This window comes from Lepidochelys olivacea (assembly GCF_965140295.1).
Source record: "Lepidochelys olivacea isolate rLepOli2 genome assembly, chromosome: 13".
Taxonomy (NCBI): domain Eukaryota; kingdom Metazoa; phylum Chordata; order Testudines; family Cheloniidae; genus Lepidochelys; species Lepidochelys olivacea.
This window is the reverse complement of record NC_140423.1, coordinates 8,480,109-8,497,687: the sequence shown is the minus strand read 5'-3', so window position 1 is coordinate 8,497,687 and position 17,579 is coordinate 8,480,109. Positions and strand designations below refer to the sequence as shown.

Genomic DNA, 17,579 nt, shown 5'->3' with positions numbered 1-17,579 from the left:
CTGTGGGATATTTGGTGGCAGCTGCAATTGGGCAAACCTGTGGCCACTACAGGTAAATAAACCATCCCAGCCAGCCAGTGGATTTCACTGATGGGCTGTGTGCCAAAGGTTGCTGATCCATTTTAGCAACTAAAGAATCTTCCTAGGAGCTAACTTGATTCAGGGTCCAAGTTGGGGACTGCAATCCCAAGTGTCGCAGCACAGCAGTCACCTACTTCTAGGTTAGTGAGACCAACAGGATTGTTTCACCTCAAAAGAATCCAGCTGCTGCTTAAATCTCATCCTCCCTCTTCAAACACAGTAGATAACAAACTTTTATTTGACTCAAAAATATGTACCAGTGATTTACAAAGACCATCTTTAATACTACAATTTAAAAATGGGTCACAATCATATTTGTTGAAAGGTAATAAAGACATGTTAAAAGCCCATTTTACAATATTTACCCATCATAAAAAATCATAGATATAAGTTATAAATCCATTTCAGAAACAAGATTTTGTCCCCATGTGACTAGATATATACACACAAATATATATGACGTATATAAGTGAACTATAGGTGGAGTGGGGAAAAATGGTTTTGTTCTTAAATGAAAGCTGCACTAGAGTGGACGTTAGAAATAAAGATGCCGCAGGTGAGAAGTGTCAGAGGGCAAAGCTTGGCAGGGTTATGACCAATCTTTTTTTCTGAAATAAACACAATGTTGTCATACAACAGGTCTTCATTGGGGGACAGGGTTAAAAGTTTCTAGGAATATCATATCCCTGGGGCTTCCCTCCTTCCCCAAAATCAGAGATTCTCAAACCTGACATCTTCCTTTCAACTAGTGTGAGGTGGGTTTTCCTCCTGAAATCCCAGGCAGCACTGAGAACGCTGCAGCAAGCTAAACGCACAGAGATGTTTTGCTATAGAGGCAATGTGCATCTCTCAGGGGGAGAGATTGTGCTGTCTCATCTCCAGCTGAAAGGCTTAAAGCCAGGGCAGCTCAAGGTGTGTGTGCCCTGTAAGGGAATGGACATGAGCAAGCACTAACCTTTCTGTAACATGTTCTGCCTGGCCTCTGTTCTCAGTCCCGTTCAGGCACGATGAAGCATGTTTGGAGAAGGGGCATTTAAAGTGGTTGAGTCAGAAGTTTTCTTCAAGTGTTTGCTCACATCCATTCCACATTAGGTGCATGCCCAAGTTGTGGCCAGAGATTTTTTTTCCCTCAGTGGTATCTGTTGGGCAGGCTCTAGCTCCCTCTGAGCTCCTTGCTGGCTAATGCCTAGAGGGGCAGGAAGAGGTGTTGTGGAATGGGCATGAACACCACGTCTTTCATAACCTTTTGTTTGCTGGGACTTTTTAGATAGACTTGTTAACCTTGGAAGGGCTCACAGTTGTGTTTTCACTTGGCCAATCCACATGATTCAGAACAACCCACCAACAGCCTCTAACTGTAAGAAGCATTGATTGGTCAGGCAGTGGTTGATGGCTTCAGGCCTTTCTGTCTCTTAGGCTCAGAAAAATGTCTTATAGCTTCTATTGTCTGCTCAAGTATTTAATTCACTGTAAAACAAGCTAGCATCACAATCTACTCATGTACCTTTTTGTAAGGTCCTCAGCTGTCAAGCTCTGCAGGATCTGTTTGGTACCAGCCAAATCATAGCATTCAGCCTCACTGCATTTCCTACCAAACACACAGAGCCCTCAGCTGCATGGCCAAAGCCTATCCGCTGCTCCCTTCCACCCCAGTCTGTCTTTCTACATGGCTGCTCCTTCCTCAGACTGAGTTCTCTCTGTTCTTCTAAAAGGCACAAGCATGCATTAAAGCATCAGCTCACCCCTTAGCTGCTTCCCAGCTTGACAGGGTAGGGCTAATCAATTATGGCACAGGGGGACTGACCCCCCCCCACAATCTCACCTTAAAGGACAATTGCTTTATCATGTAGGTATTTTGGCAGTGTTATTCACAAATGTAGAGAGACAGCTTGTACTGGCAAAGATGAACCAATCCCTAAGCAGAATTCCTAACTTAGTTGTAGAATGTCAAGCAATTAGATTCAAACAAGTCAATCCAAAGCAAACCCAGGAATTGTTGAACTCTGTAGGAAAACAGGGGGAGTACCGAAAATGTATTTATTTGGTCTCTTCTGACGGTATGCCCAGGCGCAATCTTAGCACTACAAGGCCTTAAACCCCCTTAGATCCCCATATGTTCATGTTAGGCTTACCCTCTGGATCCTGTGAAGACCACAGGGGCTGCACTGCTACTGATCCCTCACAAGGGAGCAGATGAAGAGGAGCAGGAGAGGGTTTGGTTGGGGGCAAGTGAGGAGTTTTCAGAGTTGCACACAGAAGACTTGATCCTGCAAGGTGCTGTGTGCCCTCCACGCTGACTGAAGGCAAAGGGATTTGATAGTGATCAGTACTTTGCAGGATCACGTCCAGAGCCAGAGAGGGTGGAAGTAGCTCACTATTTCCTCCTCCGCCAGCTGTGTGCATACACATCTTGATTCTCTTCTTAAATTTTGGGACACCATAAGATTCTCTTCCTTGAATGAGAAGACTGTTTTGCCTTTGATCCAGGAGTTTTATAATGCTCTGTGACTATGGGTTGAACACCTGTCAGCTTTAGCTTGTTCATACTTATCTCTAAAGAAATCTTTGTATTGTTCATTATCTGTTTGAAGTTGGCAACACACACTGGTGTACTTCCAGTTCTCAGGGGTGTTTTCTTGAAGCATATCCCAATGGCCTTACTCCAGCAAAGAGACAGTAGTAACAGCTATGCTGAGAGCCAGGTTTAGGAAAGGCTGTTCTTATTCCTCTGACAAAAGAGTTTGTAACTTAAACTCTCCAACCCACCCCCACAGCAGGGAAGCCCCGTAAGCGTCAGGTGACATGAACAGAGGTGGGGGTTTGCACTCATTCTCCTTCTACACTGCTGTTCTAAGCAGCAAGAGCCATAGTTCACAGACAACAGGGGTTTGTCTCTAACACTTGCGTGCTGGAGATGGGGTTTACGGAGGGCTGCATCCTTAGAGGCACAAATAATCAAAACCAATCGAAGATAAAAAGATGACAACAGGGAGAGTGGGGAGCTGCAGGCTTGGCCCCTCTCTGGGTTTGGACCTCCATGGCTTCCCCGTAGTTGCTGGAGCTCATGTGTCTCTAGCAGCTGTTAGTCAAGGCTACAAGAGAGCGCAGGCTCAGTGTCTAATCCCAGCAAGGCACCTGGCGGGTAGTGCAGCTTTTCATACTTCAGGCTTTACGCTCTTTAAATCACGGGGCAACCCGTAAGGCCAACTGAGCCCCCGACAGTCCCAGCTTGTGGCAGGTCAACGGGGTTCCGGTTTATCACCAGATTCCTTACGCAGCCGACGTAATGGGGAAGAGGAGTCAGCAGGGACGGCGAAACAGCCCCCAGCATGGCAGTTCCTGCAGAGAGGCACAAAGGGGCTGGTTAGCAAGGGAAGCGCCGTCACCAAGAGGAGGGAAGGGCTCGAGGCTGTCACTGGCAAGTGGCAACTTGAAACAGACTCGCTCCTGGCTCAACACACAGAAGTGGCTGGTATCTCCTCTGAGATGAGATGCCAACGAGCGAGCCTGGTTTGGCTCTGTAATGGGGGGAGGCATATTTTGCTCTCTCTGGGGTGGCGGTGGGGAGGAAGAGAGAGTGGGTTTTCATGATCAGCTTCTCCTAGTTGCAATGCAATGCAATGCAATGCAGAAAGGGGGCAGGAGCTGTGGGACGCAGGCCCAGTTAAGCCTGAACACAAACCTTGGCCAGCAAAGAACTTAAAGCAAACCAACCCCACAGCAAGATGAAAGAAGGAACAAGCGTCCGGGCCCAGATTCGTGCCTGCTGATGTGAGTGGCATCGCCCTGCTTCTGTGCAGGTTGTGGGCCTGGAAAGGGACTTTGTAGAAGTCCTGAAGGGTAGAGTCTATTCAGAGGATGGGCTGGACCAATGCACGCCCGTGTCACCTGAGGCAGGACCCTGAAGGTGAGGGGGAAGCTGTGCTGCCCCACCTCTTCCCTGAAGTAAACCTTCACTGCCAGAGGCTGCTGGCACAGTCTAACTGGTTTCTATTGGGATGGAGCCTAAAATGAATTGGGTCCAATTAACCACAGCTGTCAAGAGGGGCTATTCCCCAGACTCCAACAGAAAGTCCCCTCCCAGGAAGTTCTCAGCAACAAGAGCAGTGCCTAATTGCAACCAAATGCTCCTGGGGGGATTCTGCGGGACTGTGTGCCCGCAGAAAACAGCCCCCCACAGATTTCCTGTGTTTCCCCGCAGAAGACGGCAGCGAAGCAAAGGGAAGCCGGGTGGGGTGAAGGGGGATGGACAGCGGGGGGAGGGGTGAACATGGGCACAGGTTTTGGGGGGATTGCCCCGCTCCAAAGAGAGGCAAGGCCTTGGGGGGCACACACGGGGTTACATGCCACTGCTCCCCCTCACTCTGCAAGCGCAGAGCTGTCCAGCTGAAGGAGGCTGTGTCTCTGGCTCCCTGTGAGGCAGCCGAATGCCGCCTTCTGGGTCCTAGTGCCAGTTGTCCTCCCCTTCTGTGTGCTGGGAGACTTCCCGTTTGCTATTCTGTGAAACAGTGAGTGCCCGGAGTGAGGCTAGGTAAAGGGTGTGTGGGGGAACTGAGGGTGGGGGGGAAGAGGCAGTGGGAGGGGAATAGGGAAGGGGAATGTGAGTGAAGGGAGGGGGATGGAGAAGAAAAGGGGATAGGGGAATCACATGGCAAAGCAGGAGCCCAACATGCGGGATCCCCTCGGCAGCAGCTGGGGCTCCCCCGTTAAGCAGGCCCATCAAACCCGCACCCTGACAAGCCCTACCCCCCTACACCTAGACCCCTCTGACAAGCCCCCCACATCCAGACCCCCACCCAGCTGCACCTGGACCCCCACCCCACCAAGCCCCACTTCCCCAGCACCTGGACCTCTTCCCCCCCGCCCCCCCACTAAGCTCCTCCGAGCCCCAACCACCTTCACCTGCATCCCTTGCAGGGTCCCCTTGCCCCTGCACCTGGAACCACCAAACGAGCCCCTGTGCATCCAGATCTCCCACTGAGCCACCCACACCCAGATTGCCCCACACCTGGATCCCCTCCACACTAACCCCTTCCACACTTGGATCCTGCTGGGCTGGGCCTGCCCACCTGGCGCAGAGGGACAGGACCCCAGGGTGTTTCTGGGGCAGGCTCAGCCCTTATTCTGTGTCAGGGTCAGGTGCAGCCTCACTGCCAAGTCTCTGTCCTGAGGGAGGTGGGGTCTTCAGGGTGATCTCCCACCTCAATGCAGCCAGTGGCCTGTGCTCCCCACTGCCATGCTGGAGCCACATTTATTTATTGACCAATAAAATTTGCAGAATTTTAAAATATTGTCCACATAATTTTTAATTTTTTCGTGCAGAATTCCCTCTGGAGTAAACCAAAGCAGCTGGGGGCCAAGCAAGCCCCATGCTCTCATCGTGAGGCTGTTGGGAGCTCTACGGGTAACAATCTTCAATCCCACAAAATACCAAGAGTGGGGGCTCCGAATACACCCCTACAGCCTTAAACACGGGGAGGGGACAGCTAGACATAGCTACCTCCTCCCAAGCTGAGCGCTTGAGGGGTTAGCAGCTCCCAGCCAAGTGCTCTATGAGGACCAGACACTTCTTTGGGAGATTGCCTAACAGACAAACTCAAACTAAGTGCACCGCAGTAGGGGAGCGACCAGCCCCGTCGCAACGGCGGGAACAGAGTACGTGCCCCTGGGCATTGAGAAATTCAGGACCAAGATCTGACAGCAGGAACTCTATAGCCCCAGTGACTCACCGCCGGCTCTCCCATGCTCCTCTGACTCACCTGGCACGCCCCCGAGATGGAGCGTCTCTTTGGTATCCGCTGAGCGAGTCTGGCTGGGTCCCACTGTGTAGTTTCGATCTGTGTCCACGTCCAGCTGGATCACGTTTTTGCCTTTGATGACTTAGAGAGAAACCAAAGTCAGCGGCGCGATCTCCCCATTAGAGCGGGCCAGAGGGCGGCACTGCTGTGTCGCAGCAGCTTTCAGGGTTTGAAACGTGCTTTTGTTCCAAACGAAACCAAAACTTTTCAAATGATTTTGCGACACCGAATTGTGCTGCAAGGTCTGATTTTGGCTCAAAAGGGTCAGCGCCCCTCCGTGGAAGTGACTGGCGAGCCCCTCCCATCAAAAATATCATTGAAATGGATACATGGCGGCAAAACACACCGGCTCCAGCCAAGCAGCATATTTCCACCAAAAAGGCTCCAACCGGCTCTACTTGCAACTCGAGCCAGCCAGGAGAGGTGGTGAGACTGAACCGAGAGCACTGCAGAGAACAGTGCTGCCCCCGGCCGGCAGGCACACCACCTTCGGAGCGAGTGGCCTATCTACAGGAGACAGCCGAGGCTCCAGAGAGCAGTTCTTAGCTCAAAATGCAATGGGACTCATGAGACGTGCAGCATTCATCTCCTGCTCTGGCGTGCTGACGGGGCAGAGGAGAGGCACCGAGAAGAGATGCTCCAGGACTGTGCACAGAGTGCCATCAGCTGAGAACCAACATGGCTCTGGACGGCCTCACTCCCTGGCTACCAAGACACAGGGCCAGATTTTCAGCTCCTTGTAGCCGCCCGGCATGCTGAACTCTTCTGACCACTCAGAACAGTGCTAAAGAGGAGCAGAGATCCCTGGAAACCTGGCCCCAGTTCTGAGCCCCTCTGAAAACCCCAGCCATGGAGTCTCACTGCAGCATTCGGAGACTCAGTTTACATGCAACTCCCCATAACAAAAGGGAGGGTTTAGAAGTGCTAACTGCTAAGGCAGGCAGTGTAGCTAGTGGTTAGAGCAGGGAGCTGGGAATCCGGACACCTGCTTCTCTTCTATGCAAGTCTGTTATTAATGTGTACGGTGCAAAGCACTGAACTTGCTGTAACTCATTATTTCCTCACCTGTTAAATGGAGCTAATAATATCAAATAATTAATCCCTCCCTCCCAGTGACAGCCTTAATTACTGTTTGTACAGGGCTTTGAGATCCTCAGATAAAGGGCACTAGCGAAGCGGAAACGGTTGTCAGAGGCCTTAAAAATGCCACTGATTTCTTAATACAGGGAGCAGTCGCAAGTTTTGAACACAGCTCTTTCCAGCTGCGCCTGCAGCCTTGACCGCAGTCAACCCTGCAGGAGGGCAGCAGAGGGAAATCCGAGATTCCTACGGCCCCGTGGTATGCAAAATCCCTCCCAACAGTAATAGTGGCTGATTACTGGTTGCCATCTCACCTGCTATGCTGTGCCACTGACCATCACAGAGTGATGGACGGGCCACCGACGTGGAAAACTCCCCAGCCCCAGTGTTTGCTTTCACTGTGACCTAATGAAACAACAGAGCCAAGTTTAGACAGTTTTGGGCTTAACGGTGGAATGTGAGGGATGGGGGAAGGGCCCATCCCCGTGGTATCTGAGCACCTTCCAGAAGGACATTAAGTAATGTGACTGGAACATCTCCCCTCTGGCTCCCTCTCCCTGGGATGAAGGCTAAGTGCTGATTTTATTCCTTACCCCAGCTAAGGAGCCCTCCTGGGGACAAGCTTTTCCGAAGATGAGCCCCAGGACATCTCTCCTGAGATATGAGAGCAACAAGAGACCTGCTCAAGAAGCTTCCCAGTCAGGAGGGCAGTGGGACGCAGCCGGGGGCAGGCAAAGGGAGGAATGCATCAACTGCTCAGGTTTTAAGGCCCCGCGGTGTGATCAGCCAACCCTCGTTCCACGTGTGCGCTGACAGCGCCAAACGGGCTGCCTCCTCCAGGTAGCCCCAGAGGATCTGAGCTAGAAATGGGCAGGAGGAACTGGCCGGTCGGGCAGGATTTCCATCAGCTGCGTCTAGGCTCACCCCCTGCACCAAAGGGCCACTCTGAACATCTGTAGCCCTTGGGACTCTGCACCAACCAGCCCCCAGCACTCACCACCAGCCAGCCGCGCCCTGCTGACGTACCTTTGTGTCATCTGCGTACAGAGTGAGGTAGTGCTTTCTCTGTGTGCCCATGTGGAAAATCAAGGCAGAGGCACTCCGGGGCCGGATATCCAGTCTCAGCTCCAGGTCCTGCCCCATCGCCACAGAGTCGGCTGGAAGGGGAAACGGGAGCCATCAGGGATGGGGAGTGCCCAGTGCCATTCTGGAAGAAGAGGCTATGGGTGCCTCCCAAGGTGAAGGGCCAAACTGCTTGGGAAAGCACCCATCCGGGCCATATCATGGGGAGGGAGGGTTCAAGGGATCAGGGAGCCAGCTAGTCTGATACCTAAAGTCATGTATCCACCCTCTGCAGCAAAGAAGATGCCACTCTCCAGAGCCCCCTCGTAGCAGGGCGTCACTCCAAAGACGCGAGAGGGGGAGTCCAGGGGTTTCCCATCCAGTTTCAAGTTCTTCAGGCAGCCGCTAAAGCTGGGGACAGAAGTATCCTGGAGAGAGAGGGAGAGGGCCAGGATTGACGAGCGCTCGCAGGCCTGGCCCGTTACCTGTCGGCACAGGGCATGGGTGGGAAACGCATGTGGCCAATAAATGGGCTGGAGGGCTTCTCCTCCGACCCACCAGCCACTCCTGGGATTAGTTTTATTGCGGCCTCCTCTTCTGCAGCTCTAGGCTCCCTGACAGGACAAAGGAACAACCCCACAGCTGCACAGAGACCCCCGCCCCATCACAGCAGTCGGCCATTCCCTACAGCCCAGGTCTCCTGGCTAAGGACTGGAGCCAGCACCCAGTGATGCTCAGAGAAGCCCTTCTACTGACTGCCCTGGCTTTGGTCAGGCCCCAGCCTCCCAAGAGCCCCTTATGCCTGGGGAATGAGGGGAGGGAACAGTGGTAAGACTGAGTTGTGCGGACAGAGAGCCCACTACTGTCCTCTGCAACCTCTTGGAGCGGGGAACAAAGCCACCAGAGAACAGCTCCATCAGCACCTAAGAGCGTCTCCAGGAAACTCAGCAGTGTGTGATTCATGGCACTGAAGGCAGCTGGCAAATCTAACAGCACAGCATGGATGCCTGAGCATCACTTGGGCTGGTACTCCTTGGCACTAAGGCCCCTTTATGCCGTTCTGGCAGGGAAGAGGGGACTTAAGCTAAGGGGTCCTGAGGCCCTGTCCCTCTGCACCAGGTGCACTAGGGTGTGGGTGGACAGGCTCAGCCCAGCAGGATCCAAGTGTGGAGGGGATCCAGGTGTGGGGCAATCTGCGTGCGGGTGGCTCAGTGGGAGATCTGGATGCACAGGGGCTCGTTTGGGGGTTCCAGGTGTGTGTGCTGTGCCCACCGTCTGGCCCCTAGCAGGGCAGCAGGGCCTGGGTGCAAATGAGAATCTGGGCAACTCTCCCCACAGCTGCATTAGCTTAATTTTTGCCTGGTAACTTTTACCACTTTGCACAATGCGGTCACAGTGGGAGGAGGCCGAGACAAGCCAAGAGACTCCAAGGGCTGCCAGCCAGACTCATCTGGGAAGGCAGTGGTGTGCAACAGGGGTCCCCTGCCCTTGCCAGACGAGGGAGGACACCCGGTATAAAAACTATTCCTGCAGTGAGCTGGGATAGCGTGACCAGGCTCCAGGAGTCCTTACTGGAACGTGAGCCTTGGCTTTTGCAGCAGGAGCTCCCCCCACATAAAACGGGCTTTGAACCAGAAAGTCTCCAGCAGTAGCCACCACGCCATTCTGAGTTCTCAGGCCATCGATGACCAGTTGAGCCCTGCTCCCATCTCTGCCGAAGAAGACCTGCAACAAGCAAGAGTTACACACTGCGTGGTAAGCTGGGTCCAGAGCAATAACCGCTTGTTTCTACCCATACACATGGTTTACTAAGCCCATGGTCCAGCTGGAGAACCCAGCTTTGGCGAGGGAGAAGAATCAGACTAAATTTGGGAAGGGAGGGAAGGCGCCGACATGCTGGAGGATGTAATGGTCAGGCAATGAAACCCTTCTGGCCTCAGAATCGATGGGGGTCCATGATTCCGAAGGGCTCTGATTAGCACCTCGATCAGGTCGTCAGAGGTGCACGACCATAGCCACCAATCGCAGCGATGGAAGGGAGACTGTCTATTTGAAAACATGACCCCTCCCATCATCCACTTTGCTCTCTTCAGACACCCCACGCCTCTGCCAGATGGGTGGGGATTAGAACCACGTGGGCAGCCTCAAAACAGCTGCCACCTGAAAAAGAACATTAGCTTCAACAACGCAAGAAAAAGAAGCTGCCACAAATACGTTCCCTGCTGGCCACCCTATCGTGGGTGGAATTCCTGCCCCTCCGTGGCACTGCTCCGAGATGCAGAATGGGCAACAAGTGAAAAGTTTAGGGCTAGAAAAGGGAGCTTTGCGTGCCATGCATTTCGCCCTCCCAAGTACCAGCCCAGCTGTCCCTCTGCTTACTGTGTGCCACCTGCCGTCATGGTACTTGTCTTTGCTCCGGATTCTCAGTTTATTCCCATTGAGATCTGCCAGGAACACGAAGCGGCCACTGGAGACGAAGAGGGCCATGAAGGAGCCCTGCAGTTTGCTGGCTACGTAGAACAGCAGCCCACTGGATGAGTTCAGCCTGACGTCCATGGAGAAGTGGGACCTGCAGAACAAGAGGGGCTGTTCAGGGACACAGTCCCCCCCACCCCACCTCTGCAACGAGAGCTTACCACCAACATGCCCCCTGCTACAGCACCTTCCAATTGAGATTGCCAGGAGCTTCCCGACCCTCACACACCCCACAGAGCGGGTTAAGAATTATCCCGGTTATCAAGAGAACTGAGGCACAGAGAGTTTAAGGGCCCGATTATTAAAGGGATTTAGGTGCCTAAAGACGCAGATGGGTGCCACTGTCGAGTGCCATTTTCAAAAGTGCCTAGGCCCCTAAATACCTTTAACAATCTGGGCCAAAGTGACTTGCCACTGATTCCCGTCAGGGAGTCTATGGCGGACCCAGGGCCAGCCCCCAGAACTCCTGACTCCTAGCCTGGTGTCTTCATCACCAGCCCGTGCTCCTCCGCAACGGGTGGTAGAGCAGGGTTTGGGTGTACGGAGACAGGGCAGACACAGCACACTCACCTTTCGCGGAAGGACGCTGGGATGTCATCGAATTCCACACGGCTCGTGGAGGATCCTCCAAACCGGAAGGCACCTTTAGCAGCTTTGGGGTGCCTGGGTAACTGGCAGGTCCTGTCCTGGTAATGCCTGCGGTCTTTCAATGCAGCCTTGCTTGGCACCTACAAGAGAACAATTTGGAAAAGAAAGGGTCTGGGTAAGAAAAGCTACGGCTGCATTGTGGAGGACTTGGGCACTGTCTGCCAACACACACAAGACCAATGCATTGACCCTGTGCCTGCCACCATTGTATCTAGTGCCCATATAGGCCAAAGCCACCCCTGCTCAGGATTATCTGGGCTCACAGAGGGAAGAGCTGGTTTGCTTTTTTCTGTTTTGCCCAAAGGTGCACTGAGTGTCTCTCTACTGCCTCTTCATAGCAGACCCCAAATTACCCCCTCTCCCTTTCCTAAAACTGCTGCCACCCAACTCACAGCTGGGGAGCGTCCCCCTGGGGAACACAGAATCACCAATCCCGGAGTGGCACTGACTCTGCAGGGCATAGTCCCAGACCAGTTGGAAGTGTCCCCCACACCAGTGTCCCTCATTGGGTGACCATGGGACACACTGGGGCCTGGGAAGGCAGAGTGGGCTCCTGGGAATGCAGAGCCCCACCAGTCGTCATGCAGCCCAAGTGCCAGGGGGTGCAGTGCCCGGGGCTGGAGGACAAAGCCAGGAGCAAGGAAGAGCGGAGATGGACTGAATGGGTCGGGGAGTGCAGCTCCAAGGCAGCTCCTCTGCTGTCCACACCCAGGCGGTTAATGTCAGCTCAGAGTACGGCGTCATGTTTCACCCACAGGAACCACAACTACAATGGCAGGCAGGAGTTGGGAGGTTCCCTATCCCCGGCCCTGCCCAATTTCCAGCCATCAACTGACTGCACCCTTAAGCCACCAGTCCACAGCTCGGCTAGGAGATGGGAGCTGAAGAGTGGAAAGAGAATCCAACACCTTTAGTTTCCGCCTGTCCTCCTTCAGAGACACTCTCAACTGCTGCGGCTGCTGGTCCCATGGGCAGCTCATGGTCACGTTGAAGCTCTCTGTGTTCTGCTGCAGGTCCACAACCATCTGCGGGTCCAACTTCCTATTGCACAAAGGAAACAGGTCTCCATCCATTACTGTGGGGGAGCCCCGGGGTGGCACATCCAGAGCAGGTGAGCAAACGCCAGGTGCGTCAGGCACCTCAGCACATCAGGAAGGCGCAGGGGGAACCAGAGTTACAGACGGACTGGGGGAAAGGCTAAATGAGCAGATTGATTTGGGAGGGGAAGGGACCAAAGGTGCAAATTAACCAACCCTGGCAGCACACCGCACTCACCGCTTCACAAAGACATTCCCGATGCAGCCCGTCAGGTTGCTAAGAGCGCCAGCCCCTGGCAAACCGCCCAGTTGAAACAGCATCTGCTCCTCCTGGCGCCTATGCCTCCTGTAGCGATGGGCCCCTTGCTTGGGCCCTTGGAGCTGGTCATCTATGTAAAGCCGAACCCTGCAATGGGAGCATGACTAGTGATTCGTTCGGCCCAGGTGCCCCCTGCGACGAGGCAATGCCTACCAGCGGCGAGAGTGCTGCTCTACCGGATGACTGGAACGTACCCCGTGGCGTCGCTGTAGATGGCGACGTAGTGGCTGGCATCATCCGCGTAGGCATGTTTTGTGGTGAGTTCAGTTTTCAGAACTGTCACGGCTACTCGGCCATTCTTCAGAGACACCTGACAACTCCCTTCCTGAAAAGGTAAAAATAACCCCTCGCACAAGAGCTGGGCATAGCCGAACGACTACAAGGAAACCAACGGCCATTTGCCCTCCTGGCGTGACTTCCCTCCCAGGACACCCAGCCAGGCTCAGAGTTATCAGGGTGATGTCACTGCAAGTCAGGAAGACGTGGCCCCAGGCGGAATGGGAAGTGAGGGTTCCTCATGCCTGGGGAGATCTATTTCCAGGAGAAGTGCCAGAATCCAGCTTTCCATGCTAAGGGATTGGAGAGGATTTTGCGGCTCCAAAAGATGCACCGGGAAGGGGCAAGAGAGGATCTACTAACATTGCTTTTCTAAACAGAGACCCTTCCCCGCCCCCTTCCCTTTACTGTTCACTCACCACTGGAACAAACTCCTCCCTTTCTTTGAGAGAGTAATAGAAACCTCCTGCCGTACACCCAGGAGATACGGCTCACATGATCCGCCATTCTGAACTCCCTGCTTCAGCTGTTACTACCAGCCAAAGACCTTTGAACTCATGCAAGAGCTCACCTGCTCCCTGCTGGGATTCCTGTTACAGTCACGCCTCTCCGGTGAGGCAGCAATTGGGGCTGAGGGTGGGGCTTTTGGGGTGAGCAGGATGCCGAAGGCTTTGTTGTCACAAGAGCGTCCCCCTCCCCTCCTCAGCCCTGCTCAATGAACCCTGCTTGCAAGAGCCAGCCGAACCACAGCCTCAAACAGAAGCAGCTCGGGGCTCAGAAACGTGCAGCCCCCTTCGAGGTGAAGCACAGGCCGCACTGTGATGGGGGGCGGGGGGCAGCAGAAGTGCACTGCAGTCCTACCGCTGTGCTGTGGGAGTACAGCAGGCCGTTGCTCTGGCTCGTTCGGAAGCTGAAGCCTGTGTAGAAGTCCTGCAACGAGGGCACATTCTTCAGAGACAGCGTCAGGTAGCCATGGCCGTGGAATTTAACCGAGCGGGCCACCTGCAGGAGGCAGAGAAGGAAAACGCAATGACAGGGCGTTTCCCCATTTTACAAGTGAGCCAGGCAGCCACAGCAAGTTGATCCGTGCCTCAGTTTCCCACTCAGTAAAATGGGGATAACAGCACTGCCCTACCTCCCAAGGGGGTTGTGAGAATAAATACAGTAACGGCTGTGCAGTGCTCAGGCCTGGTCTACATGTAAACATTATTTGACTTGGCTACGCCAGTCAGGGGTGCGAAGAACCTTCTCTCTCTCACCGACGTAGCTATGCCGGCCTAACCCCCAGTGCAGACACAGCTCTGTTGACAATGGAACCCTTCCATTGCATAGCATCCGTCATTCTGGGAGGTGGTGTTCCTGACACTGGGGGCCAGGCAAGTACCACAGATACGGGGGGGGGGATGTGTGTATGTCACACATGGCGGTATGCGTTTCCTAACGGTTTACTCAGCACTGGTACTAGCTGCAAAGAGCTGCTCTGACTCGCCTCCGGGCTGGGTCTCTGCACTGAACGCTCAGTGGGGTACTTGTTTTATGGCAATGTAAGCGAGAGGAGAATTGGGCCTTTAATGCCGCGAGGCAGACAGCTCTGAGATCACGGCTCCGCAGCGTTTCCTTTGGATCCTTTCTACAGCTGCAGGCTGTATCTCCTCTTGGAGACACCGGGTCAAAGGGTCAGGCAGCACGCATTGACGCAGACTGCCTCGCACCTGTCCCCAGGGGCAGTGGAGAGAATTACCCAGTGCAGTACCAGGACAGAAGTGCCCCACTTACCAGGAGGTCCGAGGTGCAGCCATAGCTCACTCCAACTGTATTCATGCGTTTTAGGTCAACGTATTTGCCGAGTGCCTTCAGGCCCTTCATGCAGCCCCGGATCGAACCTCCTTTGGGGAAGATGGCCTTCAAGCTGAAAGGGGGGAAGGGGCTGTGTTAACCGGCCTGTGTCACGCAGGAGCTCAGACTAATGGCTCCTTCCGGCCTTGATATCTATGACCAAACAGACCTGGCTCCAAGGGGAAATGTTCTACTCTGGGGCCGGGGAGATAAATGGCACCTGGAGCATGTGTCAGCTCCAAGTAGGGTGACCAGATGTCCATGGATGACCTCGTGCAAAGGGCAACAGGGAAGTTAAGTCACTGGAAATAAACAGGATGCAACTAAGAGCCCAACCTGCTTCCCCTCTGCAAGGAGCCCTGGTCCTGTCCATTACCAGGAAGAGACTTCTGCCTCATTTACAGGAGGAGAATACAAATCTCTGAGCTCATAGACTATCAGAGTTGGAAGGGACCTCAGGAGATCATCTAGTCCAACCCCCTGCTCAAAGCAGGCACCATCCCCAATTTTTTTTGCCCCAGATCCCTAAATGGCCCCCTCAAGGATTGAACTCACAACCCTGGGTTTAGCACTGGCTTGACGGCTCGGACAGGGCAGGCAGTCACCTAGGTATAGTGGCTAGCACACGAAGGCTGTGGGGCTGAGCAGTTATATGTATCTGGGGAGGGGGCAGGGGAGATTACGGTACCCATCACATGAATCTTCACGGAAGGATGCTGAAGCAAATCAGGAGAAAGACCTTTTCCTCCCTTCAGAAAGCAACCCTGCCCCCTTCAATGACTCTCCCCCGGCAGGCTAGGACTGTCACCTCTCGGGCAGCAGGAGCACAGGCATGCCCCCCAGGTAGTAGGAAACGGCATTCTCCAGGGAGTTCTCATGCTCCACCATGAAGATTGTGTGTCGCTCCAGCCGCACTAAGATGCGCTTCTTGGAACTCATGGTGAGGAGGAAAATCTGGATCTGGAGTCGAAGAGGAAAATGATAAATAAACTTCTGCACCCTCGGGGTACGGGTTTATCCCCAGTGGAGCAGCGCATAAGAATGAGTCAGCTCCACAGCGCCAGGACAGGGTCCCAGAGCCTGCAGGACTTGGTCTGTCCTGCACTGAGCATCTATGTACCAGGAGCCCCGTTCACGCCATGGGAGAAACAGTGCCTACAAGTGCCACGCTTACGTTTTGGGTTTCCATAGTGAAGCGCTGAGGGAGAAAAGCAAGCGGCAGGCTCTGCTGCGAGCAGACACCCTGGAACTGAGAAGGTCTCCTCCAAACGGCCAGGTGTGGTACCAGCTAGATCAGGACAGGCACCTCCTGCTGCTGCCAGGCCCCCCCACTTCTAGATCCCAAGCGGAGATCGCTCGTCTAGAAGCCCAGGGAAACACCAACCCTGGGTTGGAGCATCTCCAGCCCTGAATTACCGCTTTGTTCGTGGTGCTGCTGACGGTGAGAGACATGGGGTCACTGCTGGATGCTGCCATCTCAAGGCCCTCCTTGAAGTCATAGTAAAGCACCAGCTTTCCATCCCGAACAGCCAGACACAGGAACTGGCCCTGTGGGGAGGGTAAGACAAGTCCAACTCAGTCTCTTGGTGCACTGAGGTGACAGTTCCCCCAGCAAGGGATCACAGCGTTTGAAACCAGAGCGCCATCATCACTCCTTGCGGATAGGACAGGAATGATCCAGGGCCCGATCCTGAGCCCAGCCTCCCTTTCAGCACCTGGGATTTGTGGGAGAAAACCACCATAGCCAGAGTCTGCACCAAAAATCCGTTTGGGTGTGTCGGGAGTTGGGCAGGTAACTGTGCAACTGCAGCAGAATCTCAGGGACTTTGTCGTCACATAGCAATCCTTGCCCCCACAAAGCACAGAACGGAAAGGCAGGCGGGGCTGGCAACACCCACCTCCCAGCGGCAAAGCCAGCCCCGCCTCTGGCTAGGAGGAAACATGGTCCGGCTCTTCAGAAGGGGAGTCCGTCCAGCACAGCGCACAGATGGGCGGCAGGGCTCAGTGCTCCCTGGGCAGGGCTCCCAGAGGCTTTCTGCTCCTAAAAGCAGCTTTTTTTATGATTGAAATGAGAACATCCCCTTTGCCAGCTGGCTGCGTTGGGCCTGGAACCTCTGGTGGCTTTTGAAGCACACTGCGAACATACGGCTCCCCAAAAGCCCTTTGCCTCGCTCCAAATCCTGTGAAAACCCTCGTCCTCTTGCAGTGCTTTTGCACCTTCTTGTGCCGAGTGCCTGTCCTATGACGTCACGTCTGCCAGAGCTGCAGGCTCCTTCAAGCAAGGGCTTTGTCTTTTTAGCACCATTTCTGGGCTCCTAAACCATGTGGACTACAGAGTGAATCGGCTCGTGCCTTAGACAGAATAATAAGATTCAGATGCCCACCCCCGTTCCATTGACTCACTCAGTGTATGTAAACCCCCCAGAGATGAACAAAGGGACAAATGCGGGAGGGGGACCTGCCTGATGCTCCAAGAAGAAGAGAATCCCGTTGTAAGAGACCACACGAATTTCCTGTTCAAAGCGCTTGGTCGAGCCGATCTGGCTCTCAAATTTGATTTCTGCGTAGCCAGTACCATCAAAGTAGGAGCCATCTGTCAGCCAGGGATCTCCTGTGGATTTGGACCTGAACAAGGCAAGAGAAAGAAAAGGGGTTACAGGCTTTTAGGGGTGGGGAAGAACTTTCAACAAAAATTACTACAGTCAAACTCAGTCGAAGGTTTAACTGAAAGTCACCCCCTTCCCGGTGACTATCTCGGCACCCTTCTAAGCTCTGGAGGGACAGGAGACGTTCCCACCATGCTGAAGGCAGTGCAGTGAGTTCTCGTACCTTGCACAGGGTTTGTCAGCAGCTGTGTCCAGGTGGAAGGTGCGCTGGAAGTTGTATAGACTCACCACCTCCTCATTCAGCGTATCCATCTCGATGCAGCCCCGGTAGCTGGGGTAGCGCAGCGTCCCTGGAGGCTGA

General features: G+C 53.9%; 1 protein-coding gene across 2 annotated transcripts in view; it reads right to left on the bottom strand.

Annotated features, from left to right (window-relative positions):
- Positions 1 to 352: 352 nt before the first annotated feature.
- Positions 353 to 17,579, bottom strand: part of LAMA5 (laminin subunit alpha 5) — a 166,300-nt gene continuing 149,073 nt past the window's right edge. For both annotated transcript variants that reach the window (XM_084645460.1, XM_084645461.1), the window contains exons 64-80: positions 17,442 to 17,575; positions 17,075 to 17,237; positions 16,029 to 16,160; positions 15,421 to 15,572; positions 14,553 to 14,685; positions 13,638 to 13,778; positions 12,695 to 12,825; positions 12,420 to 12,587; positions 12,053 to 12,185; positions 11,067 to 11,224; positions 10,401 to 10,590; positions 9,594 to 9,746; positions 8,290 to 8,449; positions 7,986 to 8,116; positions 7,274 to 7,364; positions 5,841 to 5,960; positions 353 to 3,420 (exon numbers count right to left, since the gene is read on the bottom strand). In XM_084645460.1, the coding sequence (XP_084501586.1) occupies positions 3,260 to 3,420; positions 5,841 to 5,960; positions 7,274 to 7,364; positions 7,986 to 8,116; positions 8,290 to 8,449; positions 9,594 to 9,746; positions 10,401 to 10,590; positions 11,067 to 11,224; positions 12,053 to 12,185; positions 12,420 to 12,587; positions 12,695 to 12,825; positions 13,638 to 13,778; positions 14,553 to 14,685; positions 15,421 to 15,572; positions 16,029 to 16,160; positions 17,075 to 17,237; positions 17,442 to 17,575 (2,451 nt within the window). In that variant the 3' untranslated portion in view covers positions 353 to 3,259. The remainder of the gene's footprint in view (positions 3,421 to 5,840; positions 5,961 to 7,273; positions 7,365 to 7,985; positions 8,117 to 8,289; positions 8,450 to 9,593; positions 9,747 to 10,400; positions 10,591 to 11,066; positions 11,225 to 12,052; positions 12,186 to 12,419; positions 12,588 to 12,694; positions 12,826 to 13,637; positions 13,779 to 14,552; positions 14,686 to 15,420; positions 15,573 to 16,028; positions 16,161 to 17,074; positions 17,238 to 17,441; positions 17,576 to 17,579) is intronic.